A 24,646-nucleotide genomic window follows, 5' to 3' on the forward strand; every position below is an offset into this window, starting at 1 on the left:
GGATCAATTTTAAGGTAATGATGATGATGTCAGTGGATTGGTTTAAGATTCATGGATTTGTTATATCCCGAGACAAGTTCATCGGGTCTGTTTGGCTCGTTTGGCATATTCCGAAATTTTACCTTCCCATCCCTCCTAATCCCTCTTAATCCGCCCAGCCAAACAAGTCAGACCGATCCCACAGTATTAGGAGGGATAGGATCGTGATATCCCGGGATTTGCATCACTAGCCAAACAGACCCAACGAACTTGTCTCGGGATATAAGCAATCCCATGGAACTTAAAACAATCCACTGACATCACCATCATTACCTTAAAAGTGATCCCATCCCTTGGTTGGACGGATTGGAAGGTAAAATCCCGAGATATGCCGGGCATTCCAAACAAACCCAGTGAACTTGTCCCGGGATATAGCAATCCCATGAATCTTAAACCAATCCACTAACACCACCATCATTACCTTAATATTCATCCCATCCCTCCTAATCCCATGGGATTTGCCAGGCCAAACAGGCCCTAAGGGTACTGAGTTACTCAGTGCGCGATCCGCTTCCGTTCGGATAACACCTGCTACGCGCCCTTTTTCCAGACGTGAGGGCTAATGTTTGCACGCCAAGGCTACGTGGAGATGTGATGTGAGCGAGACTGGATGTAAAACATGGCATTTTCTAAATGCTTAGGCCTGCGTATAAGGTTCGTGCTTACACATAGGGTGTACATTGAGTTGAACCGAGTTGACTCAGTTGAGCCACTAGCTGACCTCAACTCGAACTTGTCTCAAATCGATCCTCGAGCCTGATTGGCCAACTCGGTTGGCTCGGTCAACAACTCAAGCTAGTTTGAGCCGAGTTTGAACGAAGATCGAGCCAAGTTCACCTATACAACATTTTTACAAACACCTGAACTGCACCTTCAAAATCTCACTATATTTAAGATAGTAGCAATAGTTTTACAAGTATTTTATCAAACAGCTTCTAAGCAACATAAAATAATCAAGAAAAAAAAAGGATATTAGTTTCATATACATACCTTCCTTGCCACCAGCCACACTCCCTTGGGTCATTTCATCAAACACTTGGTAAGCAACACTAATATCAAAGTAACCCAGATACGGAACTAGTACAGTCCGAGTTCGATTCGAGTCTAGTCGTGCTGGGTCAGCTCGAACTCATTTTTCAAAAAATCAGCTCAACTGGGCTCGAACTCAGCTTCAAGCTTTTTCAAGTCGAGTCCAGCCAGCTTACCGAGCTAACTCGGTTCGTGTACACCTCTACTCACACTTGTGCGTTCGCGAATACATCCCGACGTACTACGAAATGATATGTCCTGACTTTAGCCTTCCAATTTGGGTCATCTTCCGATGATCCAAACCGTTTATATGACAGGTTTTACTTTCTGTGAATGGAAAGATAACCAAAAAAAATAGTCTGTAAGATTACTTCAATAAACGGATGGTTTGGGTCTTTTTCTTTGGATATGAACGGTCATAATACCATTACATAATCCATGGGTTGAAATATTGAACAGTAGAATCCCAGATAAAGAGGAAGCCCAATCCTATTGTAATAATTCAGATGTCTTCGAGCAAACCTCCAGCGGAAAATCCTGCCGTAAACAAATATCTTCAAGCGCCAAGCTCAATGGCTCTCACACGTGTAGAAATGATACGTGTGAGAGATCTGATCCTTTCTCAGAACAATCACTAGCTCGAACTTATTTATAGAAAATACGGAAGTTTAGATTATTGTGCGGCACGCACATGTACGGTTTAAAAACGTTAACCATGAGACACGTGTGCCTCCTACCGCACGAATGGTCCAATCTGATTCTGATGATTCCCTACCTTCACTAATACCATTCTGAACGTCTCAGATACAATACATGTGTGAAAATTCAGTACGTGCCTAGCTTTTGTGGTTGGCGCTTGAGAATGGTCCATCTAGAATGTACACCATCTAACCTGTCGCCTACACTACCATAAGATTTTCTAGAGTACATCTCGACGTGCTTCTACACAATACGTCGGGACTATAGTCATTATACATGAGGCCGTGGTCGGTGATCTAAACCGTTGATTTGACGTGAGACCCAAATTAAGATGCCTTCCTTGAAAATCTTCAATGTTGAGAGATCCGCACAGGACAAATGTAAGGCCCATCATGTAAACGGTTTGGATCAAGAACATGATCAAAGATATAGTTGCTAAATTCCCGAAGATCCTGTAGCAATAACCAGGGATGTATTCTAGCAAACCTACATTAGATATTGCACCGTGCAACCGTCTACATGCATATGCAGTGAGATGATTCATTCACGAAGATGGCCCACCAATGCTCTACATTTAAATTGCTAAGAGGGCATCTTGACTCTTGACCGGGGAATAATAAGGGCCATCCATTTAAGTTCGTGTGACTCTGAAAACCGTACAGTGATTTCCTTTCCAGAAAGGAAGTCTTCCTGCCCATCGACGCCTTCCCAAGAATGTGACCGTTGGCATGAGGGGCATCCCACCCGGAAACGGATGAGAACGGATTGGCTAGTCCCCCTCACACCAGCCCGTGGCTGATGATCGGTGCTCTGTGGGCCCCACCATGATGTATGTGTTTCATCCATTCTGTTCATCCATTTTTACAGATCATTTTATGAGATCAGACTAAAAATTAGGTATATACCAATCTCAAGTGGACCACATTACAGGAAACAGTGTTGAATGAACATCGTCTATTAAAAACTTTTTGGGGGCCATAAAAGTTTTGGATCAAGATGATCTTTGTTTTTCTCCTTCATCTGGGTCTGTATGACCTAATCAACAGATTGGATGTCAAATAAACGGTACAGTGGGCCTTAGGAGGATTTTAATGGTGGATATCCAATCACTTTGTTTTCCTGTGGTGTGGTCCACCTGAGATTGGAATATACCTCATTTTTAGTTTGTTAACATAAAATGGTCTGTAAAAATGGATGAACGGAATGGATGGAAACATACATCATGGTGGGACCCACAGAGTATCAACCATCAGCCACGGGCTGGTACCATGGGAGTAGCCAATCCGTTTCCATCCCACCCCACCGAAACACCACGTAAGAAATGGAAAAATGTAAATTTAAAAAAGAAGAAGAAAAAATAAAGGACATTAATTGCCAATAATATACATGGCTTCGATGAAATGGTGTGGCGTCCATGTCAGACGTGAAGTTTATGATGAAAAGTAAAGATTCATTCCTTTGAAATAATGATACTGTTACCTTTTTATTGCAGCATGCAGATGAAAGCTTATTGGCCACTCTAGGGTTATTGGGGCTTGATAACTAATTATTATGAGCAATGCATTTTCCATTAAAAACAAACCAAAACGCTGAAGAAAAAGTGTTTATATTTTTGAAGGTTAGTAAAGATTTTTATTACCACTCACTGTGGATGTATCATGGGTGGTGGTGAAGGAGGGAATACAACAAGAAAAGGAAGAGATTAGGAGGGAGGAGAGAACAAAACAAAAGAGAGGCAGAGGGAAGGGTATAGAATAATTGATGTTAGTGTATTAATTTATGCACCTATTTGTCAATCACGTGAGTCCGTGTATCAATTAGTCGGTTGAATACTTGAAAGTTGAAAACTGAAGATACAAGAAGACAAGAAGTATCAAAGAAGTGAAGAACAGGTAGATTAAAGTGCCTTGGTGACCCTAAACTTAAATCTAAAATAACATAGCCTCTAGATGATTGTTTCTTAATAGGAAAATCTTTAATTGATCATCCCTCCACTTTAGGAGTTCATTTAAAACATGATAAAAATGTTAATAAAGGTTCGGAGTTGTTGTAAACCAAAACTATCCATAATAACAAACTTTTAGGAGAACATGATCGAAGCTTAATTGATCTCAATCAAAGCTCGATCGGGTTGATCAATCGAAGTAGAGCTCAATCGATCGATCATGGCTAAAACCATACAGGCATATCTTTGGCCTATTTCGACGACTCTCGAGCGAAGCTCGACGATCTCGGATCGATTGATTAACGGTCAAGCTCGACCGATCAAACATGACTAAAACTTTCCATAAAGTTCACTGACCTAATTCGACAGAGTTCGTTTGATTGACAGACCTCAGTTGATCGATTGATAGCCCGCAGTCGATCGATCAAGGATGTTATTTTCTACCTATTTTATATTTGTTGTAAATTGAAATCCATATAAAAGGCATTTGGACATTAGGCATTAAGATGAATTTTTGGTGCAATAGAAGCCTGGGTGATTCCTCACTCATATCTCTCATCATTGGCCTCTAAACATATGAGATTCAAATTATCTTCTTTGAGATTACCGCTCTAATATGGACTCCAACCTCCATTATCAAGCTGCACTTGATCTTCATAATTTTCTAGTGATTAGACACTAAGCTTATAGATATATCCTTCTCTACGTTCTTTAGAAGACTCATTTAGATGAATTCTCTTTGAAAATCAAGTATCCATTAGTTAAAAGAGATTCCATCATCCTCCCATCACCTTGGTCACCTCATTAGCACATTTCATATAAGGTGTTTATTCGTAGAGCTGAATCAGCGGTATTGACAAACGTGGAAGCATTTGTAGGAGATTCAACCAAATTACTCACATTACCTTAGCAGTCCCATTGGAGCATCAAGTGCAAGCAAGCCGATTTAAGGAAGCGAAAGAAGACAAATTTCAAAGATTGGGGGAGCATAATATAAGATGATTAATGCATGAGAGAGCATCGATGAAGTATCTTAAGCAAGACGCATCAACGTAGCTCAATCCGACAAGTAATGTTGTAAATTTAAAGTCCATACATTTCCTTGTGTAGGATTGAGTGTAAGAGTTTGTAACCCAAACTTGAATAGGTTCTTGTCTAGGACCTACGCTCTTGTTTAGGGTTGAATTCACTGGACACGGGTGTGTACATGTTAGTCTCCACAAGAAGCTTCCAGTGGAGTGTTCATATAGCCTTGAATTAGGACCGCTAGTGGTTGTTGGTTAGTCAATTAAAAAACCAACTGAAGCCTCTTGCAGGAGGTGGAAATGTGTTCCTCTAACACAGGAGTGTACGTGCGTCAAGTCCTTATGTAGGCCTCCGATGGAAGTGTATACTTGTAAAATTTAAGGGTGAACATATTGAAAACTCTTAAGATAGTGAAATATCGGTACACTTGAGGAGAGTACGTCCGCTGGAGGAGTAAGGAAACTAAACCACTATATATGCTTGTGTTTAGGATTATCATTTGCATACATTTCTATTTATGCTTGTAAATTTAATTTATTGAATTATAAATGCATAATTAAATATATGCTAGTGTTGATTAGTTTGCACATCCAACATACAAGATCACTATCTTGCTTTATAGACTAGTTGCTTATAATGTTACATCTACTGTAGTCTATGTGATTAGACCCACTTTAGCTTAGAAACTTAAGTGTTAATTAGCTTATTGATTGAAATTGATAAATTAATTAATTAGAAAAAAAAATTATTTTAAGTGATCTCATACACCACCACTGACATAGGTGGAAACATGTTCCTCTAACACAGGAGTGTACGTGCATCAAGTCCTTATGTAAGCCTCTGATGGAAGTATACACTTATAAAAATTAGGAGTGAACATATTGAAAACTCTTAAGATAGTGAAATATCGGTACACTCGAGGAGAATACGTCCGCTGGAAGAAGAGTAAGGAAACTGAACCACTATACATGCTTGTGTTTAGAATTGTCATTTGTGTACATTTCTATTTATGCTTGTGAATTTAATTTATTGAATTATAAATGCATAATTATATGTATGCTAGGTGTTGATTAGTTTGCACATCCAACATATAAGATTACTATCTTGCTTTATAGACTAGTTGCTTATAATGTTACATCTACTGTAGTCTATGTGATTGGACCCACTTTAGCTTAGAAGCCTAAGTGTTAATTAACTTATTTTAAATACCTGATTTAAGTTAAGTGTGAAATTTGAGATCATCACTAAGAGATCCTCAGCTGAATGTATTAAATTGAATTTTTGAAAGACTTATTTTGTTCCTTTACTCTTCAACTTATAAATCTAAAAAAATATTTTAGGCCGGTCTTGTTTCGCAATAACCATCAATTTTTAGAATTTTCTAGTGGTTTTATCGATGTCTGCTTAGTGCAGGATCAATTAGAAAAAGGTTTAGCACAAACGGAATCTCACATTGAGAGATCCGGCCATTTCGATTTCACCATGTTATCAACAACGTAAATTGATGGATGGATTTTTTTTATTTTTTATTTTGCCATGTGAGCTGATCTAAACTGTTCATTTCTGTTAGAATCCTTACAATCAATCTAGCTTGATGCAGAGGACAGATCTCTGAAATAATATTTGGAGCTATGCAAAGAAAGGAAGAAAGGTGGTCTTCTTTCCTTTCTATCTATTGTCTTTGTTATATCTTGGTAGTTCTTGAGCTTTTGCTTCAGATATTTAAGTTGAAAGCAAAGAAGAGTAAGGGTGGTATTAGGAAAGAATTAATCTCCTTTCATGCTTACTGCAATTCAATATAATTTCTTTGATTTTTTTTTCATTTCATAGGAGATTAATTGGATAGATTTGGTTTTTGCAGGTAGCCCATGCCATGTGATCCACAACCAACGGACCGTCCAGATTGATTATTTTGAACTATGTCCAAATAAAACTAACTTCAAGGGCCTGTTTGGTTTTCCAATTACAATAGTAAATGGCTGTAAATGGGCAATGATTGTTTACTCTTGTAATTGCGTGGTAACCGCACTTACATTAGACTGCAGTGATGATTTTGCTACATTGTATGATTCACCCTGAAATCATAGTAAAAGTGATAGTTTTATAATATGAAAATGCAATGATTATAATTTACTTTTAACTCCTTTTACAAGTGTATTTGACCTCGATTTATGAGACATAATTCCTATTTAAACAAACACCTGGAAATGAAAATGATAGCTCAAATAGGCCATTTCATAGGAAATTGGAAAACCATATAGTCCCCAAAAGATACATGTAGCTAAAACATACATATTCTTAGATAGAAAACTACAAATGTACATTCAAAAGAAAATATGATAAAAAAGAGGGTCATCACGTTCCTCATCAGATGAGGAATGATCTACTACAAACATCTTTAGTAATAATAATATATTTTTTTTAAAGTCATTACATCCCTCATCAGAGTAACAATCTACTATCATAGCTGCTTTTATATGACTCTTCTAAGCAGCCCCAAGTAGCTTCTTTAAGTCCTTCTGCGAAGATAGCAAAATAAAAATGTATCGGATCATAGATTAAAAAAGAAGTGTCCTATAATTAAGAGTGGGCCCACCAGACCAACATCATGGTGTTATATAACTTTTGAGTACAGGTTCAGCACATTTATTTTCCGGCCTGAAAATCAGGTCCCAAGCCTACAGGCATAAAATTAAACCCAAGCCCTGTATCTGCTGGGGCTGGACAGCCTGATGAGCGGAGCTGGCCCGGCTCATCAACACACCTCATTAGCTTAACCATGATATATCTTACAAAGAGAGAAGTCACACAGCTTTTAGAGCAGTGTAAGTTATATTGCTCCCAATTGCATTGACACACATTTGATGGGTTACCATATGAACATCTCATCAATTTGACAATCTTAACCATCTAATCAGTAGCATCTAATATTGATGTTCAGGATCGTTTACAGAGAATTGGTCCAATCAACCATTTGATACATGTATTTCTTGGGGCTTATCATCATAAAGACTTAGAAAAGGAACGGTTATTAAAAGAAGGGCCAGCTTGTAGGGTGGGTTGGATCATCTGATTTTTTAATGGTAGCCCATGAAATGTGTTCTAGATTGAATTGACGGTTCCGATTGATCTATTGGACTGTCCAAATGACTGAATGGGTTTGAGCCTGTGCTTTTGTAGTAGGTGCATTTCAAAAGCGAGGTCTTAAGTTGGAACCCATCTTACATTAACTTTAAATAATAATTAAAAAAAAAAAAATTTTAAAAAAGAAAAAAAAGAAAAGAAAAAGAGGGAGATCATCCAATCAGTGTGATTTCTGCATGGTAGAGCATGAAATGACTTCTAGACTAAATGGACAGTTTAGATCAATCAATTGGACTGAGTTCTAGACTAAATGAACACTTTAGATTGATCGATTGGACTGTGCAAATGACTGATGGGTTTGAACCTATGCTTGTGCAGTAGAGTGTGTGTTTCAAAAGATTGATTGGACTGTCCAAATGACCCATATGGGTTTGCGCCTGTTCTTCTGTGGTAGAGGGGGCGTTTCAAAAGTGAGTTCTTAGGTTCAAGCCCATCTTACATTACCAAAGAAAATGATCCAATACAACTAGGAGCACTATAACTTATAGTTATCCAAGAACACTGGAGCATTTCTCACATACAAAAGCACCATATATATGGTGGTGACTCATCTGCTGTGCATGTGGAGCACCAGTATATGAACTTCAGACAGAGAAATGTGGGTCCCACTGTGAATGGATAATGGGGGGATTACATCAATTGAATGATCTTAACCATACGATCCATGGCCAGCAAATATGGCCGAGAGTATTGGTTACGGTTTCAAATTCAAGCAAAATCAGATGGATAAGATCGTCCAAGCTGAGCCTCGACAACAAGGGGTTCCAAAACTTTGACAGCTTGGATTGCTAGACGACTCTCTCTACATATAAAATGGTGGAAGGGAATCAGTGGTCTAGCACAAGTAAATAACATTAGTCTCTATCTTCTTCTTCTTCTTCTTCTTTTTTAATATTTACCTCAATGCTGAGAGGGGAAGTTGTGGGAGCGTAGCGGTCCACCACATGTCCATCCTTGTCCACAAGGAACTTAGAGAAATTCCACTTGATGCTGTCCCCAAAGAGACCACCTTTGCTTGCCTTCAAGAACTTGTACACGGGAGCCGCATTGTCCCCGTTTACATCAACCTTCAAAAACACAAAAGACGGTTCACCAATGGCAACGATGCAGTTCTAAAATATGAGTTTCTACAATATCCGGAAAATTAGCATTCCACACCAATAGCAGGTTTACGGTCTCAAGAAATCCATCTATATCGTGAATAGTCATCAATGAATGTTTAGATAGTAATGGATATACCCTATGTATACAAATAGGAGAAGATCTCCGTGCATGAAGATCTCCCTGATTGGAAGTGGATACCAACCACTGATATGATGGGCCCCAGTGCCGATGCCACATGCACGAAGAATCTCGCTGATTGGAAAGCCATCAAACCCTTCTCAGTCATATGTAGACTGTCACTATGTCTTTCATAACTGTCTATCTGCTGGCTACCAATAAGAGGGTTGAGATGCTCCCACCTGGGAATTTTGGATCCATGAGCCATCCACAGTGGGCTCATCATCTCATCAGTTTGGATCAAAACAGGGGCCCCACTTGTAAAGATCAGAAAATCAAGCAAACTGTAGATACTCTTCGTTTGATCAAATGCATAATACCTCTATTGTAAATGGATGGAGCTGCAATTAAGGGCTCGTCATCAATATGAATTGCAGTGTTGCCATCTCAATTTTAGTCACATCCTCTACATTTAACCGAATCATTCCATTTCAGTCTAACAGAGCATCCAAACACTCCCTATGTGTGTCCTGAATCCTGATTTGTGTTTGGATATATATGTTTCCTCAATCTTATTTTGTGCTTATATCTATCCGTCGCTATGCAAGATCAGAGCACATGAGTACATGAGACATGAACATTCTCACTATCTTTTGCTTTAAACAGGGAAAATAAGATCAATGTTTGATTTCATGCCCCGCATCAGATGTAGCTATTACGATTAGAGATCTACAATCAAGAACAGAGATCTAAATTTAAGAGCAATGGAAATGCACGCCAGGTTTCAATAACAAGGAGTTATTTGATGCAGTCTCAAATAATGGGACCTGTCATGTGGCATAAATGTATGAAAAACCCAAACCATCCAAAAAGTGGGGGCCCCAAAATCAGATTAATTAGATGATCCTGACCCCTGAAGAATGGCATTCGGACAGTTGACTATCTTCCATTTGATCATCCATTCCACCCATCAGCGAGTTAGTGTCATATGTACAGAGTGATCTTTGGTTCAAGTACCTTGTCGAATATGGGGTATTCGGCTTTGAAGCGGGTGCAAGCAAACTCCAAGATTTGCTCATTGTTTCCTGGCTCCTGTGAACCAAACTGATTGCATGGGAATGCCAATATTTCAAAATCTGTGATAGGTACAAGGAAGTCAGTATTTATGGTCAACACCCAAAAAAAAAAAAGTGACTACCATTTGAATCAATTTAGGCAAGAAAACCATAGATCCAAACCTTGATTTTTGTACTTCTCGTATAACTGGCTAAGCTCCGTGTAATTTGAATTGGTCAACCCACTGCAACAATGAATTGGCAAAATTATATGTATTCAAATATTGGAATGAATCAAGATAGAAGATTAAATTGGAAATGAAGCTTGTACTCGAGCAGTTTATCAGAGAAAGAAAAGAATGACAGTGGTAGATCCTTAGAACAGTGGTTTTAAGACTTTTTCAATTCAGGTGTGACTTGGATTCAGCACTACCCAATCTGGTACGATACCATGAGTACCCCTCGACTCGGCGAGTGGCAACTCAACTTGAGACTAAACTAGCCGATCTGAGTCTCCGAGTCTAGAAACCATGTTTCGAACAGCCTAGAAACAGATCTATAAAAATAAATAGATTTCTCAAATAAAGTTAACAAATATCAGATTGAAAACCATGACAAGAAAGACAGATGCCACGTACCATTGAGATGCAACATTCACAATCAAGAGGGCCTTTCCCTTGTAAGTGCTAAGATCCACATCGTTTCCCCTTGCATCCTGCAGAAGAAAAAACAAAGCCCATCAATGATAAAATTTCACAAAGACAACTACAATTTCAAAACTAGGGGTGTGTTTGGATGCATTATCATATTGGTCTGCAATTATTCGTTTAGTAAAGTTACAATAACCAATTCATAATTTTCTCAACATTCATGGTAAGTTTCTGGTCTCCAAATCGAAATTACAATAGTTTGGGGCCTAGTTCTAAAACTCAGTGGCTAGACTCAAAACTCGGCTGAGTCAACTCAACAGGGAGAGAAATTGAGCTGAGTCACCATGAAACTTGTTACTGAGCTCAACTCAGTGCAGACTCATCGAGTTGGCTCACGTACTCCGTCAACTCAACACAACTGGGCATGATTTGAATTGAATCACTCCGCTGAGTAAGTTAGTTCTCTATAGTGGGATTCGGCATGATTTAAATTGAATCACTCCGCTGAGTAAGTTATTTCTATATAGTGGGATTCAAAATCCCAACCTCAAATAAGCAAAATCACGCTCCTAAGGGTGTGTTTGGATGCACCATGAATCGAATAGCAATTATTAGCCTAATATGATAAGAATAACCACTTTGTTATTTCCTTCCATAGAATTCATATTGGTCTGTGCTCAAAATGCAATTATGTCACTTTGAAGTTGGACTGTGTCATGCGAATGGTAAAAATACTTGCCGACAAGACCTGACTTGCCCTGAGTTGAGTCGCAACTCACCCAAGGTGGGGCTGAATTGGCCCAATTTTCCTGAGTCGGGAGCCTCATGGTCTCAAACTAGATCAGGTCCAGTCGACTCCGCCAAGACTTAAATCCATGGTTTCAAGTACTATGTAATAACACTAATTTTGAGCATTTCCTACTGATTAAACTGACAGTTCACAATGCAATTCAGTTCTGCATCAAAATGCAGTCTAAAATATACGAGAGTAATTCACAAATGATATCAAAACATGTTTAAAATATTATTATATATTGCCTGAATTATATCTGATCCTCAACTCCATTAATATGATTTGCATCTCTGATTCTCAATATACTCTCAAAAACAACAATTTCTTACTCAGGAATATATATCAAAATTACAAGCTTTAATAAGACACCGGGCACTGTGGACCCAAATACGCGGATGGGTTAGGAAAAACTAATACAAATTCCTCTAATATGTACATTCTGTGTTGTAAACATTGGTCCTTTTGATGAATGGACCGAACGGTTCTTGGGTCAAAGCATCTAAATGATGGGACCCACCTGATCGACAGATTGGATCAAACAGCTCTGTGCCTAGCTGCCACAGCTGGCTTGCTGCCTTATACAAGCACACCGGCAGGATGATTAGGATTTTGTCATCAAAATTATTCTTTAGGTGTTAGATCTGTCCCAAACCTATTTACAACTATCACAACTTTAGTAGGGCCCACTGAATCACTCAATCTGAATAATCCAATGGTCGTATCTAAACCGATGATCATGTGTGGCCCACCTGATGGATACGTTGGGCCCATAAGAAATCCATGATGGCCCCAGAAAATAGATTGGTGAAATCATCCATCATGCCTATTTCTCTGCAAATGAACCTCTGCCGTTCATCTTGTAGGGTGATGATCGGACCGTTGGAATCATCTTATTGCTGTGATGCTAATATGGTATCCCATGAAGTATGTTCTGGACCTAATGGACAGCTGCGACCGATCGCTTGGACTGACCAAGTGCCCCAATACCACCGCAAGCTCTATAATTTACAATGCTCAGAGAGGAATGTATCATTTCTCAAAGAAAAGAGAAAACCCTATAATAAAGGTGAAATTACAACAGAAAATAACCCAATCAAACCAAACAAGATCCAGAAAAGAAAATTTCCCTAAAGAAAAAACGAAACATATAAACTGAAAATAGAAAGATGGTAAGATCGAATCTAGCTCGCTAACCTTGACGATGAATTCATGAATCGATCCTTGGGGCTTCTTAGATTGGCTTGCCATTGCAGAATCCGATCTCAGAGAATAAAACAGAGATTTCCTTCGAGTAGAAAAGGCAGGAAGGGATGCAAAACAGGGGAGCCCTGTTCTAGCAGAAGAAGAGGAGATTTCCAAAGGGAAGAAAAGGGGTTCTTTCGGAGAGGAAGATAATTGATTTGAGAAATTACAAGAAGGAAAGATTGCAGAGAATCTGCTGAAATTTCTGCAGCTGAGACTAAGAAAGAAGAGAGCGAAGACGATGATGCAGGGCTTACATTCACCGCGCCTCTATTAATAGGATTCGGCCACAGTATCGTAGTCCGCGGATTACTGAAGTTAATTCGTGTTTTACTAGTTTGAAATCGTGTATGGACAATCTGAACCGTTAATTAGGTATAAATCATTGTGGATAGTCTGCATAAAATGTATAAATATATAATAATATTATTCGTTCTCTATTTTGACTTGAAGGAACACAATGATTAACGGTTTATATTCAAAACAAACTTTCTCGAATGGTTATGGATCATATTTACAAAAGAAGGCCGCCGCCGTCCATGGATTTTCATGGTGGATCCTACGTCCTCAATCAGATCTGAGGCTGATCGGCGTGGCCCAGTTGCCGGCTACGATCTCAGTTCAGTGGTATGAGGAGTACGATAACTTCATGCGGGATGACGTTTTTCATGCAAACGCCGCGTAGGGATGTGTGCGACTCTGTATGTGACACGTGGCAGTTTCTAGATGCCTAGTACTGTGTGCAGGTTTCGTGTCTCGTTTGCTTTCGCACAGGTATCTGGATGGAAGTAAAGAGGTTTATTCCGGTACATCCCAACATATTAAATATAATACGTCGGGACTTTAGTCTTTGAATTTGTGTCACCTTCCAATGATCCAAACCGTTTATATGATAGTTCGTACTTTATGCATATGTAAGGACGCATAAAATAAAAATATTTCTGTGGGATTATTTCGACCAACTGATGATTTAGATCTTTTGCTTTGTATAACCGTCGTTATAACCTTTGTGATATATTGAATCTGATTTATTTTTTTTCCCTGAGATTACCCCATCCAAGGGATGTCCTATCAAATGAACGGTTCACGTCACTGAGAAAAGGCCTAAATCAAACGGCTAGATTGCTGCATATCTTATTGGATTAAATCGAGATGTATTCGAGCAAACCTCAGTAGAAAATGCTATCATAAACGACCATCTTCAAGCGCTCTCACACGTGCAAAAATGGACATTTTTGAGAGATCCGATCTGTTCATAGAACAGCCGATAAGCTCAATTTTGTTTTTAGAGAAAAAAAAATTATGAAAGGTGGATTATCGTGTAGGGCGTACGTGTACGGTGTAAAAATGTTAGCCGTTGGAGAATATTTATTGCACGTGTCTAATAGCACAATAATGGGCCAATATGATTCTGATGATACCAACCAACATTAATACTATTCTGAATGTCTCAGATATAATAAACGTATGAAAAATCGGCACGTACCTAGCATATGTGGTTGGCGCGTGACAATTTCGCGTCTGAATTGCATGCGAACCAATTGTCGCGAGGACGTTCACACAGGAAACGGATTGGCTACTCCCCCTGCCACCAGCCCGGTGGCTGATGGTCGGTGCTATGTGGACCCCACAATGATAAATTTGTTTCATCCATGCCTTTAATCCATTTTTGTAGATCATTTTAGGGCTTGAACCAAAACATTAGAGGAATAAAATTCTCAGGTGAAACACACCACAGGAAAACAATAGTGACTGGATATCCACCATTAAAATCCTCCTAAGGCCCAATGTACTGTTTATTTGACATCCAATCTGTTTATTAGGTCATACATACCCAGATGAAGGGAAAAGAAAATATAATCTTGATCCAAAACTTATATGGCCCCCAAAAAATTTAATGGTCTACGTTCATTCAACACTGTTTCCTGTAATGTGGTCCATTTGAGATTTCGATATAACTAATTTTTGTTCTTGTAACATAAAATTATCTAAAACAATAGATGGACGGAATGGATGAAACACATACATCATTTTGGGGCCCACAGAGCACCGATCATCAGCCACCAGCCAATCCGATTCCGTTCACACAACGATAAGATGGAAGCGGATTGCGTGGGGTGCCAAGCACCACTGACCTCCGTGATGTGTCGACGTCACCAGGTTCCGTGGCCCCTTAACTATGTATGTGTTATATCCTCACGGTCCATCCATTTTACGAGATTATTTCAGAGCATGGGACAAAAAATGAGGTAGATCCAAAAATCAAGTGGACCATACCATATAAATCCGTAGGGACAATTACGGTCACCGTTGAAATCCCTGTAAGGCATGGTGCTTATAACACATACATCATGGTAGGTCCCACAGAACCTGGTGTTGCGACGCACCATGCATTCGGCTTCCCGATAAGATAGGCTAGAATACATTCTAACGTATGGCCACATATTGCTGTGGCCAAAGTCGGACTACATTCATTGAACCTGGGGTTCTGACCGGGGATCTAAACCGTAGATTCCACACGAGACCTGTTAAAAATCTGATGGCCTGCTCAACGCAGTGGATTGCTTTGACACTATGGAATTGCCTTGGGTTAGACTATGCAATTGACTTGGTTAGGAAATTGACGATTTTCAACTTATATGACACCTAGATATAGTCTACTAAGAAGAGTTAGGAATCATTCTTAGCCTAACCTGAGACTTCAAATTTTGTCTGGAAATTTTTGGAATTTGGAATTGTTTTATTAGCTAATTAGCTGTAGGCAAAACTTCGAACCGATTAGAGGATTATAGCTCGATTCAAGGCTCTACTTGGTGTTATCAGATGTCTTCAATCTGTACATGAATTACGAGTCTCGAATGATCAACCAGGTTGATTGATCAATCGAGTGAGCCCAGAATTATACAAATTGGTCTTTGTATAGTTTTGAACATGATTAATTGATTGATAGGTCGGGTCGATTGATAAAGGAAATTCAAAAAATACTTCCAACCTCTTTGGACACTTTTTTATATGTTGGAGTTATCAAACATCTGGCTATCGATCAATTAAGGGTTGTTCAATCAATGCTTAGATCGATGGCGCGCGTAATTTTATGTAATTGCGCAAATTATTTCCTATTTTGGGTGCAACACTATTAGAGGTGGGCATCGAGCCGAGTCAAGTCGAGGTGGGCCATGCTCGGCTTGGCTTGTCCATGCTATACTCAAGTTCGAGCTCGGCCTCGAGCTCAATATTGAAGCTTGGCTTGTTTGCCAAAATTGTCGAGTCGAGGTAGTAGTTCGAGTCGAGTCGAGTTTACCTCAAGTCAAGCTCGAGCTTGTTGGGTGAGAGAGTAATGGATTCTGTTCTTGATCCTCCTCCATTGATGGAAAATTCAGAAAAAATACAAAATCTTAGGAGAATCAAAGCAAAACCCGATGAAAAAACCAAACAAAGTTTTGAATCGGATGAGGAAACTGTAAGAACCGATCTGTTCTTGATCTTCTTCCACCAGCAGAAATCCAAGTATTAAAAAAGAAACAGAGCATAACACAAATCAGAAATCAAAGTAAAGAGCTCTGGCCAATCAGATCATTGGATTTTCTTGAACCTCTAACAAATCTGAGAAGAACCCATCTCGGATTTCATGGGTTTCTCGCCAAGAAGTAGATTTCAAGAGATTGAAATCATACTATTTTGGAGCTGAAATGAAAACTGGTGGTGGTGGTTCGGGTGGGCATTCGGCTAGCAGCGGGTAGAGAAAGAGAAGAAAAGGAAAGGGAAAGGGAAAGGGAAAGGGGGTGCGTGTAATCGGGTAGAGACTCTAGGGTTTGATTTCTTTTTTTTTTCTTTTTTTTTTTTAAAAAAGTTAAAACTTAAAACTTATATTAATATAATACATACATATTATATATAATATTTAATATATTTATTAATCGAGTCGAGTCGAGCTCGAGTTCGAGCTTTAAGTCGAGTCGAGTCGAAATGCCCCTTGGTCGAACTCGGCTCAAACTTAACTCGAGTTTCAAATAATTAGCTTGACTCGGCCCGAATCAGCCATTCAAGCCGAGTCAATCCAAGCTGAGTCGAGCGAGTTTTTCGAGCTAGCTCGATTCGTGAACAGCCCTAAACAATATGAATGTGGGTGTAATATGAGATTAGGATATAATTAAGAGAGCTAAGACATTTATAAGAGGATTTTAAATGGAGGCTAGAGTTTTCTAAAGGGTTTCGCATCTGTAAGTCGAACTCTTGTGTAATTCATTTATCATAGTGGATTTTGTTTTCACTTTGTGCCATGATTTTTTCCCTCGAGGGTTTTCCATGTAAAATTTGTGTATTCCTGTGCATGCTTTGTTGCATTTATCTTTCGTTTGTTCGATTTGAATTCGGAATTTGTTTCCGCAGTCCCCCAACAAGTGATATCAAAGCTATAAGTTTGGGATTCGAGCTTGAATTTGAAACATGTTGATAAAAGGATCAAACATTAAGTATAAAACTGAAAAGTTCACTGGTAAAAACAACTTTAAATTATGGAAGGTGAAGATGAGAGGCATTCTAATTCAGCAATGATTGCAATAAGCACTCCGTGGTATAGTGAAGTGTCTTGAAAATATAACTGAATGAGACTGGGAAGAAATGGATGAGAAAGCAAAAACCTCGATTCAATTAGACATGTCTAACAATGTTGATCAAAAGACTATCGCAAGGCTTTAGAATAAGTTAGAAGGCTTGTACATGATGAAATCTCTATCAATTCGTCTGTATTTGAAGAATCTATTCTATAATATGAAGATAGCGGGGTAATCTAATATTAATGTACACATTAAAGCGTTTAATCAGTTACTTTGTAAATTGACGAGTGTTGAATTGGAGATTAACGAGGAAGATCAAGTCTTAATTCTGTTGAATTCCCTTCCAAAGTCTTATGAGGATCTCATAGATACTATGTGCAATTGCGGGAATATCATTGACGTTGAAACTATCATCTCAGCCCTTCATTCGAAGCAGTTGAGAAATAAGGACAGTGGTGATGGTTCCTCTAGGGATGCGTTGGTAGGCAGGGGAAGAAATTATGAGTGGGAGAAGGGAAACTCATGATCTTGGTCCAACTCTAAAAGCAAGGGAAAGATAAAGTGCTAGAATTGTGGGAGACTGACATGGGCATATGAAGAACGATTGTCGGAATCCTAAAGCCTAGAAGGGAGAAAATTCAGATAAAACACTGAAGGAGGCCAAGGCAACGAAATCTAATGAGGAGGTGGGTGGTTGTAATGTTCTGACTGCATCCAAATTCGAGTATACCATCAATGAGTAGATTTTAGATTCAGGGGCTTCATATCGCATGAACTTTCAACAAGATTAGTTCACTAGTTACAACAAGTGCAATGGTAGACAGGTAAAGTGATTGTGAGGCTAACACGTATGCTTTCTTATGGCGAGGTCATCGTATCCATCTTTGCTCGTTGCAACCTATGTTGCCACTTCATCTATGCCCCCATCGTCGATATCGGTAGCTCAACTCCTGTGTTCTCACCACATGGATGTTCAAGGAAGAATATAAGGAGAAATGTGTAATGTTTGCTTTAGTCACAAAACGGGTGTATGAGCTTATAATTTTTCTAGGGGCTCTCAATGCACTTGGGTGCAAGTTACACCGGATTTTGTTATGTCTTAAAGGTTTCAAAATGGACACTCATAGTTATGAAGGCACAACTAAGTGGTAACTTTTAATAGTTAATCGGGAATACCGTATCGAGTGGAACTGTAACATATGTAGTAGAGTCCACATCAACACGTTATAGCATGTGCGTTTAGGCCACATGAGCGAGTGCGGTGTGAAGGTACTTTATGATCGTTACTTGATTCATGTATTTAAAAGTGTTGACCTTAATATATATGACTATTATATATGGTAAACAATCACAATTATCTTTTAAATCTAGAAAACATATAAGGGTGTTCTGGATTATATGTATTCTAATGTGTGGGGATCATCACCCTTGATTTATGGGGGTAGATCATCGTTCTTTGAGACATTTGTAGATGATTTTTCCCAAAAGGTATGGGTTTACTTTATAAAGTATAAATTTAATGTTTTTGCCACCTTAAAAGTGTGGAATTGCCACCTTAAAAGTGTGAAAGTTGAAGGTAGAAAAATAGTCATGGAGAAAATTGAAAGTGTTCAGTTGACCAACATCTTAGGTGGACAGAATTTAACGAATGAGATTATGTAATGGTTAGGATTAGACTAGAGCAGTTTCTTCTGAGTTCCAGTAAGAAATTATAAGCTCGTAGTACTGGACCATTCAAAGTTTTGTGTAAAATTGGGTCTAATGCGTACAGGGTAGACCTTCCACCTAAAATGGGAATAAATCCGACAATCAATGAAGAAGATCTAGTCCTCTATCCTAACCCTCCTATTGTTTCTTTTTCCCAACCTTAGCCACTTTCCGACTTTACTTCTTAACCCACTCCACCCCTTCCACCATCAATTAATCGTAAGGAAGAGATTGAAGGGATAGTGGATGAGGAGATTGTTAATTTCCACACAAGATGGGGGCTTCCAAAGGTACATTTTCAAATGGAAGAACAAGCCACCATCCGATTCCACGTAGCTTACGAAAGCAGCGGATTGATCCAAACCTTCTCGAGACACACAAAAGTTTTAACTCGTCGAAGCCGAGTTCTTCTCACCCGAGGGGAGTTAATGAGGACATCAGACCTTTCAAAATTTATCAAAGACAAATGTGGCCGTTGAATACATCTTTATGCCTCGATGATGGTTCATGGCATAACAAAGGAGGATTTTGAAGACCTTACATGTGTCCCTTGATTAATTGAAGACCCCACATTAGGAGGACACACGTGTAAGATGAGTTAGAAGACTGATATGTTACGTGGGATTATTTTTTTATAAAAATCTTTATTTTGCACATTTTTTTCTTTTGTTATAGAGGTAGTTTAGTCATTGTCTTTTAAATTCAAATTTTATAAATATGGTATTTTCTACCCTAAACCTAATAAATATTTTTTAATGAAAGCTTGGTGCCTCCTTCCCCTTTCTCTCTATGGTAAGTTCTTCTCTTCCCCTAATCTCTTCTTGTAAGTACTATAATGTATAAAGCACACTCTTATTTGTCAAATTTCGATGAGTTAAAACAACTTATGATTTGGTTCAGACAATGTGATTCAAGATGGAAAGTTCACCTTCAAAAGATTCAAGATGGAAAGTTCACCTTCAAGAGAGTCATGAAGTTGGAAAGTGCAAGCTTAAGTACAAGTCATGAAGTTGGAACGTTCAAGCTAAGATGAGTTCAAGTTCTACTACACTTCATGTAGAAGATCAAGCTCCACCTTCAATATACTTCAAATAAAATATCTACTATGCTCTATTAAAGATTCAAGAAGAAGAACAAGCTTTACACTTCAATATCCAATCTTCTCACGTATAACAGACCCTAAAAAGACCTTAACTTTCAAAAGACAAACTTATATGGGTTTTTATACTTTGGTTAGGCTTAAGTTCGACTAGTCTAGGCCTTGGTTCGATTAGTTTAAGTTGTGGCTCAACCAGTCTAAGATGATCTTCAACTAGTCCAAGTTTGAAATCTAAAAAATGGATATTTCTGGTGCTTTCTCGAGTAGTTGAGCAGACTGCTCAACCAGTTGAAGAGGGACCTTCAACCAGTTGAGGGTTGCTAGACTCGAAGTCCAGCAACCATATTTTGGCTCCCTCAACTAGTCGAAGCCCATGCTTGACCAATCGAGCAGGGCCTTCGACCAGTCGAAGAACGGTTTTGTCTGATTGCGCCCAAAATTTAAAATTTTGTTAAATCTTAGACGAGTCGAAGAAGACCTTACACAAGTCAAAGTAAAAACATTTCTAACTATAAATAGAGGCCTCTTTCATTCCAAAATTATTCGTTCAAGCTAAGAAAAGTCTTCACCAAGAGAGAGAGAGAGAGAGAAGTCCCCACTATCTTCAAGTTATTGCATGGTATTTTAATATTTTGTTTAAATAGGTTTTGGTTTTAATTCCTTGATCTCTTTTCATGAATCTTATTCTTTCAAGAGAGTAATTGCTCTTCTTTGAGATCATGAGGAATTCAAACAAGTAGCCTTTGGTTTGAATTAATTTAAAATCAATCTAAAACCTAGAACCCTTGTTTGTGTTACTGGACATTGAACATTCTACTTCAAGTGAAGCGGTTCTACAGGCTATATTAAAAACGTCTTCAATGAGAAGATAAGTACAATTCTATTATTTGTATTTTAGTTTCTTTGAGATAGTCAGAAAATCTCATGTGTTGGTTTTGACTGAGATAGCCAGAAAATCTTAGTGTAGAATTTTTGTTTATGATAAACCCTTTAAAATCATAACTATATAAGGTTTTACGATGAACCTATGAAAACCTTATTTTTAGTAAACGCTAATATTATGTAGGTTATAATTATTGGGAGTGGAGTAGGTGTGGCTGTTTGAAAACAGTTGGTGTACACACCGAATCACTATAACTCCTAGTGTTGTGGTGAATAATTGTAATAGATAAGTTTATTATCTCTTGCTTGGCTTGAAGTCTTGATCCTTACAAATGTTCGTGAAATCTGGTTGTCCTACCTAAAACTTTGTTTTTGGTTTAAGATTGTCCTACGAACTAAGTTTGAATCAATTTTTTAATACTAGTGCTATTGAGATTTGTGATTTATTTTAATTTATTTATTATTTCAGTACTTTAAGTTTTTATTTAGCATATTCCTATTGACCCCCCCTTTAGGACTGTTAAGCTCGACTTTTTCAATCGGTAAGTAGATCTCGCACTCGGGGCAGGTTAGCCCCCTTGCATAGTAGATTTTGAAATGCTCAGCATTCCACGAATGTCTATTACCAGGCAACCACCTTTTGATGGCTCCAACTATGCATATTAGAATGTCAGAATGAGGATATTTCTAAAATCCTTAGATGAAAGCGTGTGGCAAGCCACTGTAACCAAATGGAAACCTTATATGTCTGAGGTTCTAGGCAGTGATGGAACTAAATCTATGAAAGAAACTGCGTTCTATTTATGGACTATACCTCAGAAAAGCGAAAGCAGTGCAAATGCTAAGGCCTTAAATGCCATAACTTGTGCTCTATCACCTAGTGAATTCAAAAGAATCATTTCATATAATACAACTAAATAAGCCTGAATATTCTTGAAATGACACATGAAGGAACTACTATAATTAAGAAGTTTAAAGTTCAAATCCTCACTACAAAATTTGAGAAAATTTGTATGGAAGGAAATGAAACGTTCATGGACTTCTATAAAAAATTAAATGATATAGTAAATTCCATGTGGAGTCTAGGAGATGGAATCCTGTCTGTGCTAAAATGCAACCTCTTCCCGAAAGATTCGATAAAGTAACACATTCAAGCCTCTCCAAACTCCTAAACCGATAACTGTGTTAATTCGATGTTGAAGATATAGAAGATGATATGGCACAAAATTTTTAAAAATTTTCGATAAGTATTCAAAACCTTCCGACAAAAGAAAAGGAAAATCTAAATCCTAGACCTCAATCATAGCATACCCCTACTTGGGATAAATCATCGGCTCGAAAGTTCTTCCGAGTCGATCAAGAAAATATACATGACTATAGCCAGGTCACCTCCTTAGATAGTTATAATTGCTCCTCTAGAAGTTTACAAAAATGGAATGAAGATGATTAAAACGCCTATAATGCCTTATACAGGAAAAGTTCAAAATGATTCAAACTAAAAATTCAAAGGGAAAAATATCTTAAACTAAAAGAAAAAAAAAAACAATATTTTGAAAAAATCTCATCTTTCCGATTGTTTTGAAAATACAAAACTTGATTTAAATATCAAAACCTAGAGTTAGAAAAATTCAAAATTGAAAATGATAATCACATATTTGAAGTCTGTTCTCTTTTGAGTTCTAAGGAAACTTGGAAATACCTAAGCTACAAAAACTATTAACCACATCCGAAAATGTGGCGATAAATCGGTCTGCGCTATATCAAACTAAAAATGCATCTCCTATATTTGTAAAGGAGAATCCTAAAATTCTAAAGGTAAGACCTTGAGAAATTTTGGTCGAAATGATTTCAAAAAATCAAAACCTTTTCAAGTTTCTAAGTTTAATTATAATACTATCAGATCAAAGATTTAATAAACCCCCTTTGGCTAAAAAAATAGTAGACTTACTCAAAGATTTTCTTAAATTTAACTCAAATGGAATCGGAGTTAATAACAAAAACTCCCAAAAATAAAAAATCCAATGAATCTTCTAAACCTAGAACCATATTAAAATGGGTTCCAAAGGATACATGTCTTGTTGGCCACACTGCCTTCAAAGCTTCTAATCATTCAAAATGGTACTTGGACAATGCATGTTCAAGATATATGACAGTGACAAAGAAATGTCTCGTAGAGTGCATCTATCGTGCATAAAAACATTATTTACAAATCATGAGAATATCAAATGCTAGAACTAGAATTACTATATTACTAATGGTTTTTCTAATTTTTCATGTTACATGGTGTAAGTGTATGCATAAGGTAAGTGTCAATTCGTACCCAAATTAAAAATAAAAAGATGCATGTCATGTCATAAATCATACAAAGAAAGTGAACTCCTTAGTCATAGTTAAACCTCTAGAACTACTCCAACTGGCAATTCATAAATCGTACAATGTCGGAATAAAAAAGTCTTGTCGCGAAATTTTCTATGTAAAATCATATGCATACTTTGTTGCATTTAGCTTTCTCTTGTTTAGTTCAAAGTTTGCTTCCACGGTCCCCCAACAATTCGAGGATCGATGCCTTAAATTCAATAAGAACTTAAAGATATACAAAAGGAAAAATAAGGTAGTGTAACGAATTGATATATAAAAATGATCTGATATTTATAATACATAAGGATTTAAAGATAAATACATACACTCATCACTCAAACATGGGTTGTATAAGAAGGGGGATGTACAATATAAAGAAAGAAAAATAAAATGGATGGTCAGATCGCGACCTGTGCACATATAGACATGAGAAGAGAAATGAGAGCGGCAACGCTTGTCCTAAGAGAAGATTATCGCAGATCTCAAATATTGATCGAAAAAGAATGGCGTTTCTCCCCAAAATTGCAAGTGTGGAGCCAAGTGTGTTGAAATGGAAGAGGCTATAGATATTTATAAATGAGGGGTGGCATTGTTTTTCAAGGTTTTTCCATGGCACACCTATTTTATGTAGCCCAGGTACGTTGGCCCTTTTTCTCTGGTTAGATGTGGATCATTGTGGCATTTATCTTCTGAACTATATACCTTTAGGCCAGAAATCAAATGGTCACGATTATCCAATTGAGGAGAATTGATGCAACAAGTCACCTAGATCAGTCCAATGGGCCCTAGTGTACTTGAATATGCCCTAATATTCCTTAACATACACTTACCACCACTTATCTTTTCTAAGGTTAAATGACTTAGTGATTCAGATGGAAATAACACCGCAATAGTTGCGCACCACCACTCCGAGTGGATAGTGAAACAAGGTGAATATCGAATGAGTATGCAACTCCCGCTCAACAATAAGTCCAATTCATACGATCGAGTAATGTTCATAGGCCCATAAATGATATGGATCAAAAATCAGGGTAGATTAGTACACTCTATGTGTTGAGGATGCAAATGGCACTGTCACTCTCCCAACCGCACAGTCCAAGTGAGCGTAAGAAACCTCATTATCCGCCTGGCCAATAGTCTGTCAATACCTATTCGGCACATTGATAGCGGACTCATTCACGTGCCGGTCAAACTCAGCCTA

The 24,646-nt window shown here is 38.0% G+C and overlaps 1 protein-coding gene across 1 annotated transcript; it reads right to left on the reverse strand.

The window, feature by feature from the left end:
- Positions 1-6,946: 6,946 nt before the first annotated feature.
- On the reverse strand, positions 6,947-13,096 carry LOC131230326 (probable phospholipid hydroperoxide glutathione peroxidase). Its single transcript, XM_058226187.1, has 6 exons — positions 12,796-13,096; positions 10,797-10,873; positions 10,342-10,403; positions 10,121-10,239; positions 8,782-8,949; positions 6,947-7,257 (listed from the first exon to the last, which is right to left on the reverse strand). The coding sequence occupies exons 1-6, from the start codon at positions 12,847-12,849 to the stop codon at positions 7,225-7,227; spliced, it is 513 nt and encodes a 170-aa protein (XP_058082170.1). The 5' UTR covers positions 12,850-13,096; the 3' UTR covers positions 6,947-7,224.
- Positions 13,097-24,646: the final 11,550 nt, after the last annotated feature.

The sequence above is a fragment of the Magnolia sinica genome, chromosome 17 (genome assembly GCF_029962835.1).
Source record: "Magnolia sinica isolate HGM2019 chromosome 17, MsV1, whole genome shotgun sequence".
Classification (NCBI taxonomy): Eukaryota; Viridiplantae; Streptophyta; class Magnoliopsida; order Magnoliales; family Magnoliaceae; genus Magnolia; species Magnolia sinica.

What these genes read in the sequence shown, in the direction of transcription:
- LOC131230326 (XM_058226187.1), bottom strand. Translation starts at nt 12,849, where the DNA reads ATGGCAAGCCAATCTAAGAAGCCCCAAGGATCGATTCATGAATTCATC. An exon ending in AATACCCCATATTCGACAAG is followed by an intron (nt 8,950 to 10,120) that starts GTACTTGAACCA and finishes GTGTTTTTGAAG; the next exon opens with GTTGATGTAAACGGGGACAA. An exon ending in CTTCCCCTCTCAGCATTGAG is followed by an intron (nt 7,258 to 8,781) that starts GTAAATATTAAA and finishes CTATCTTCGCAG; the next exon opens with AAGGACTTAAAGAAGCTACT.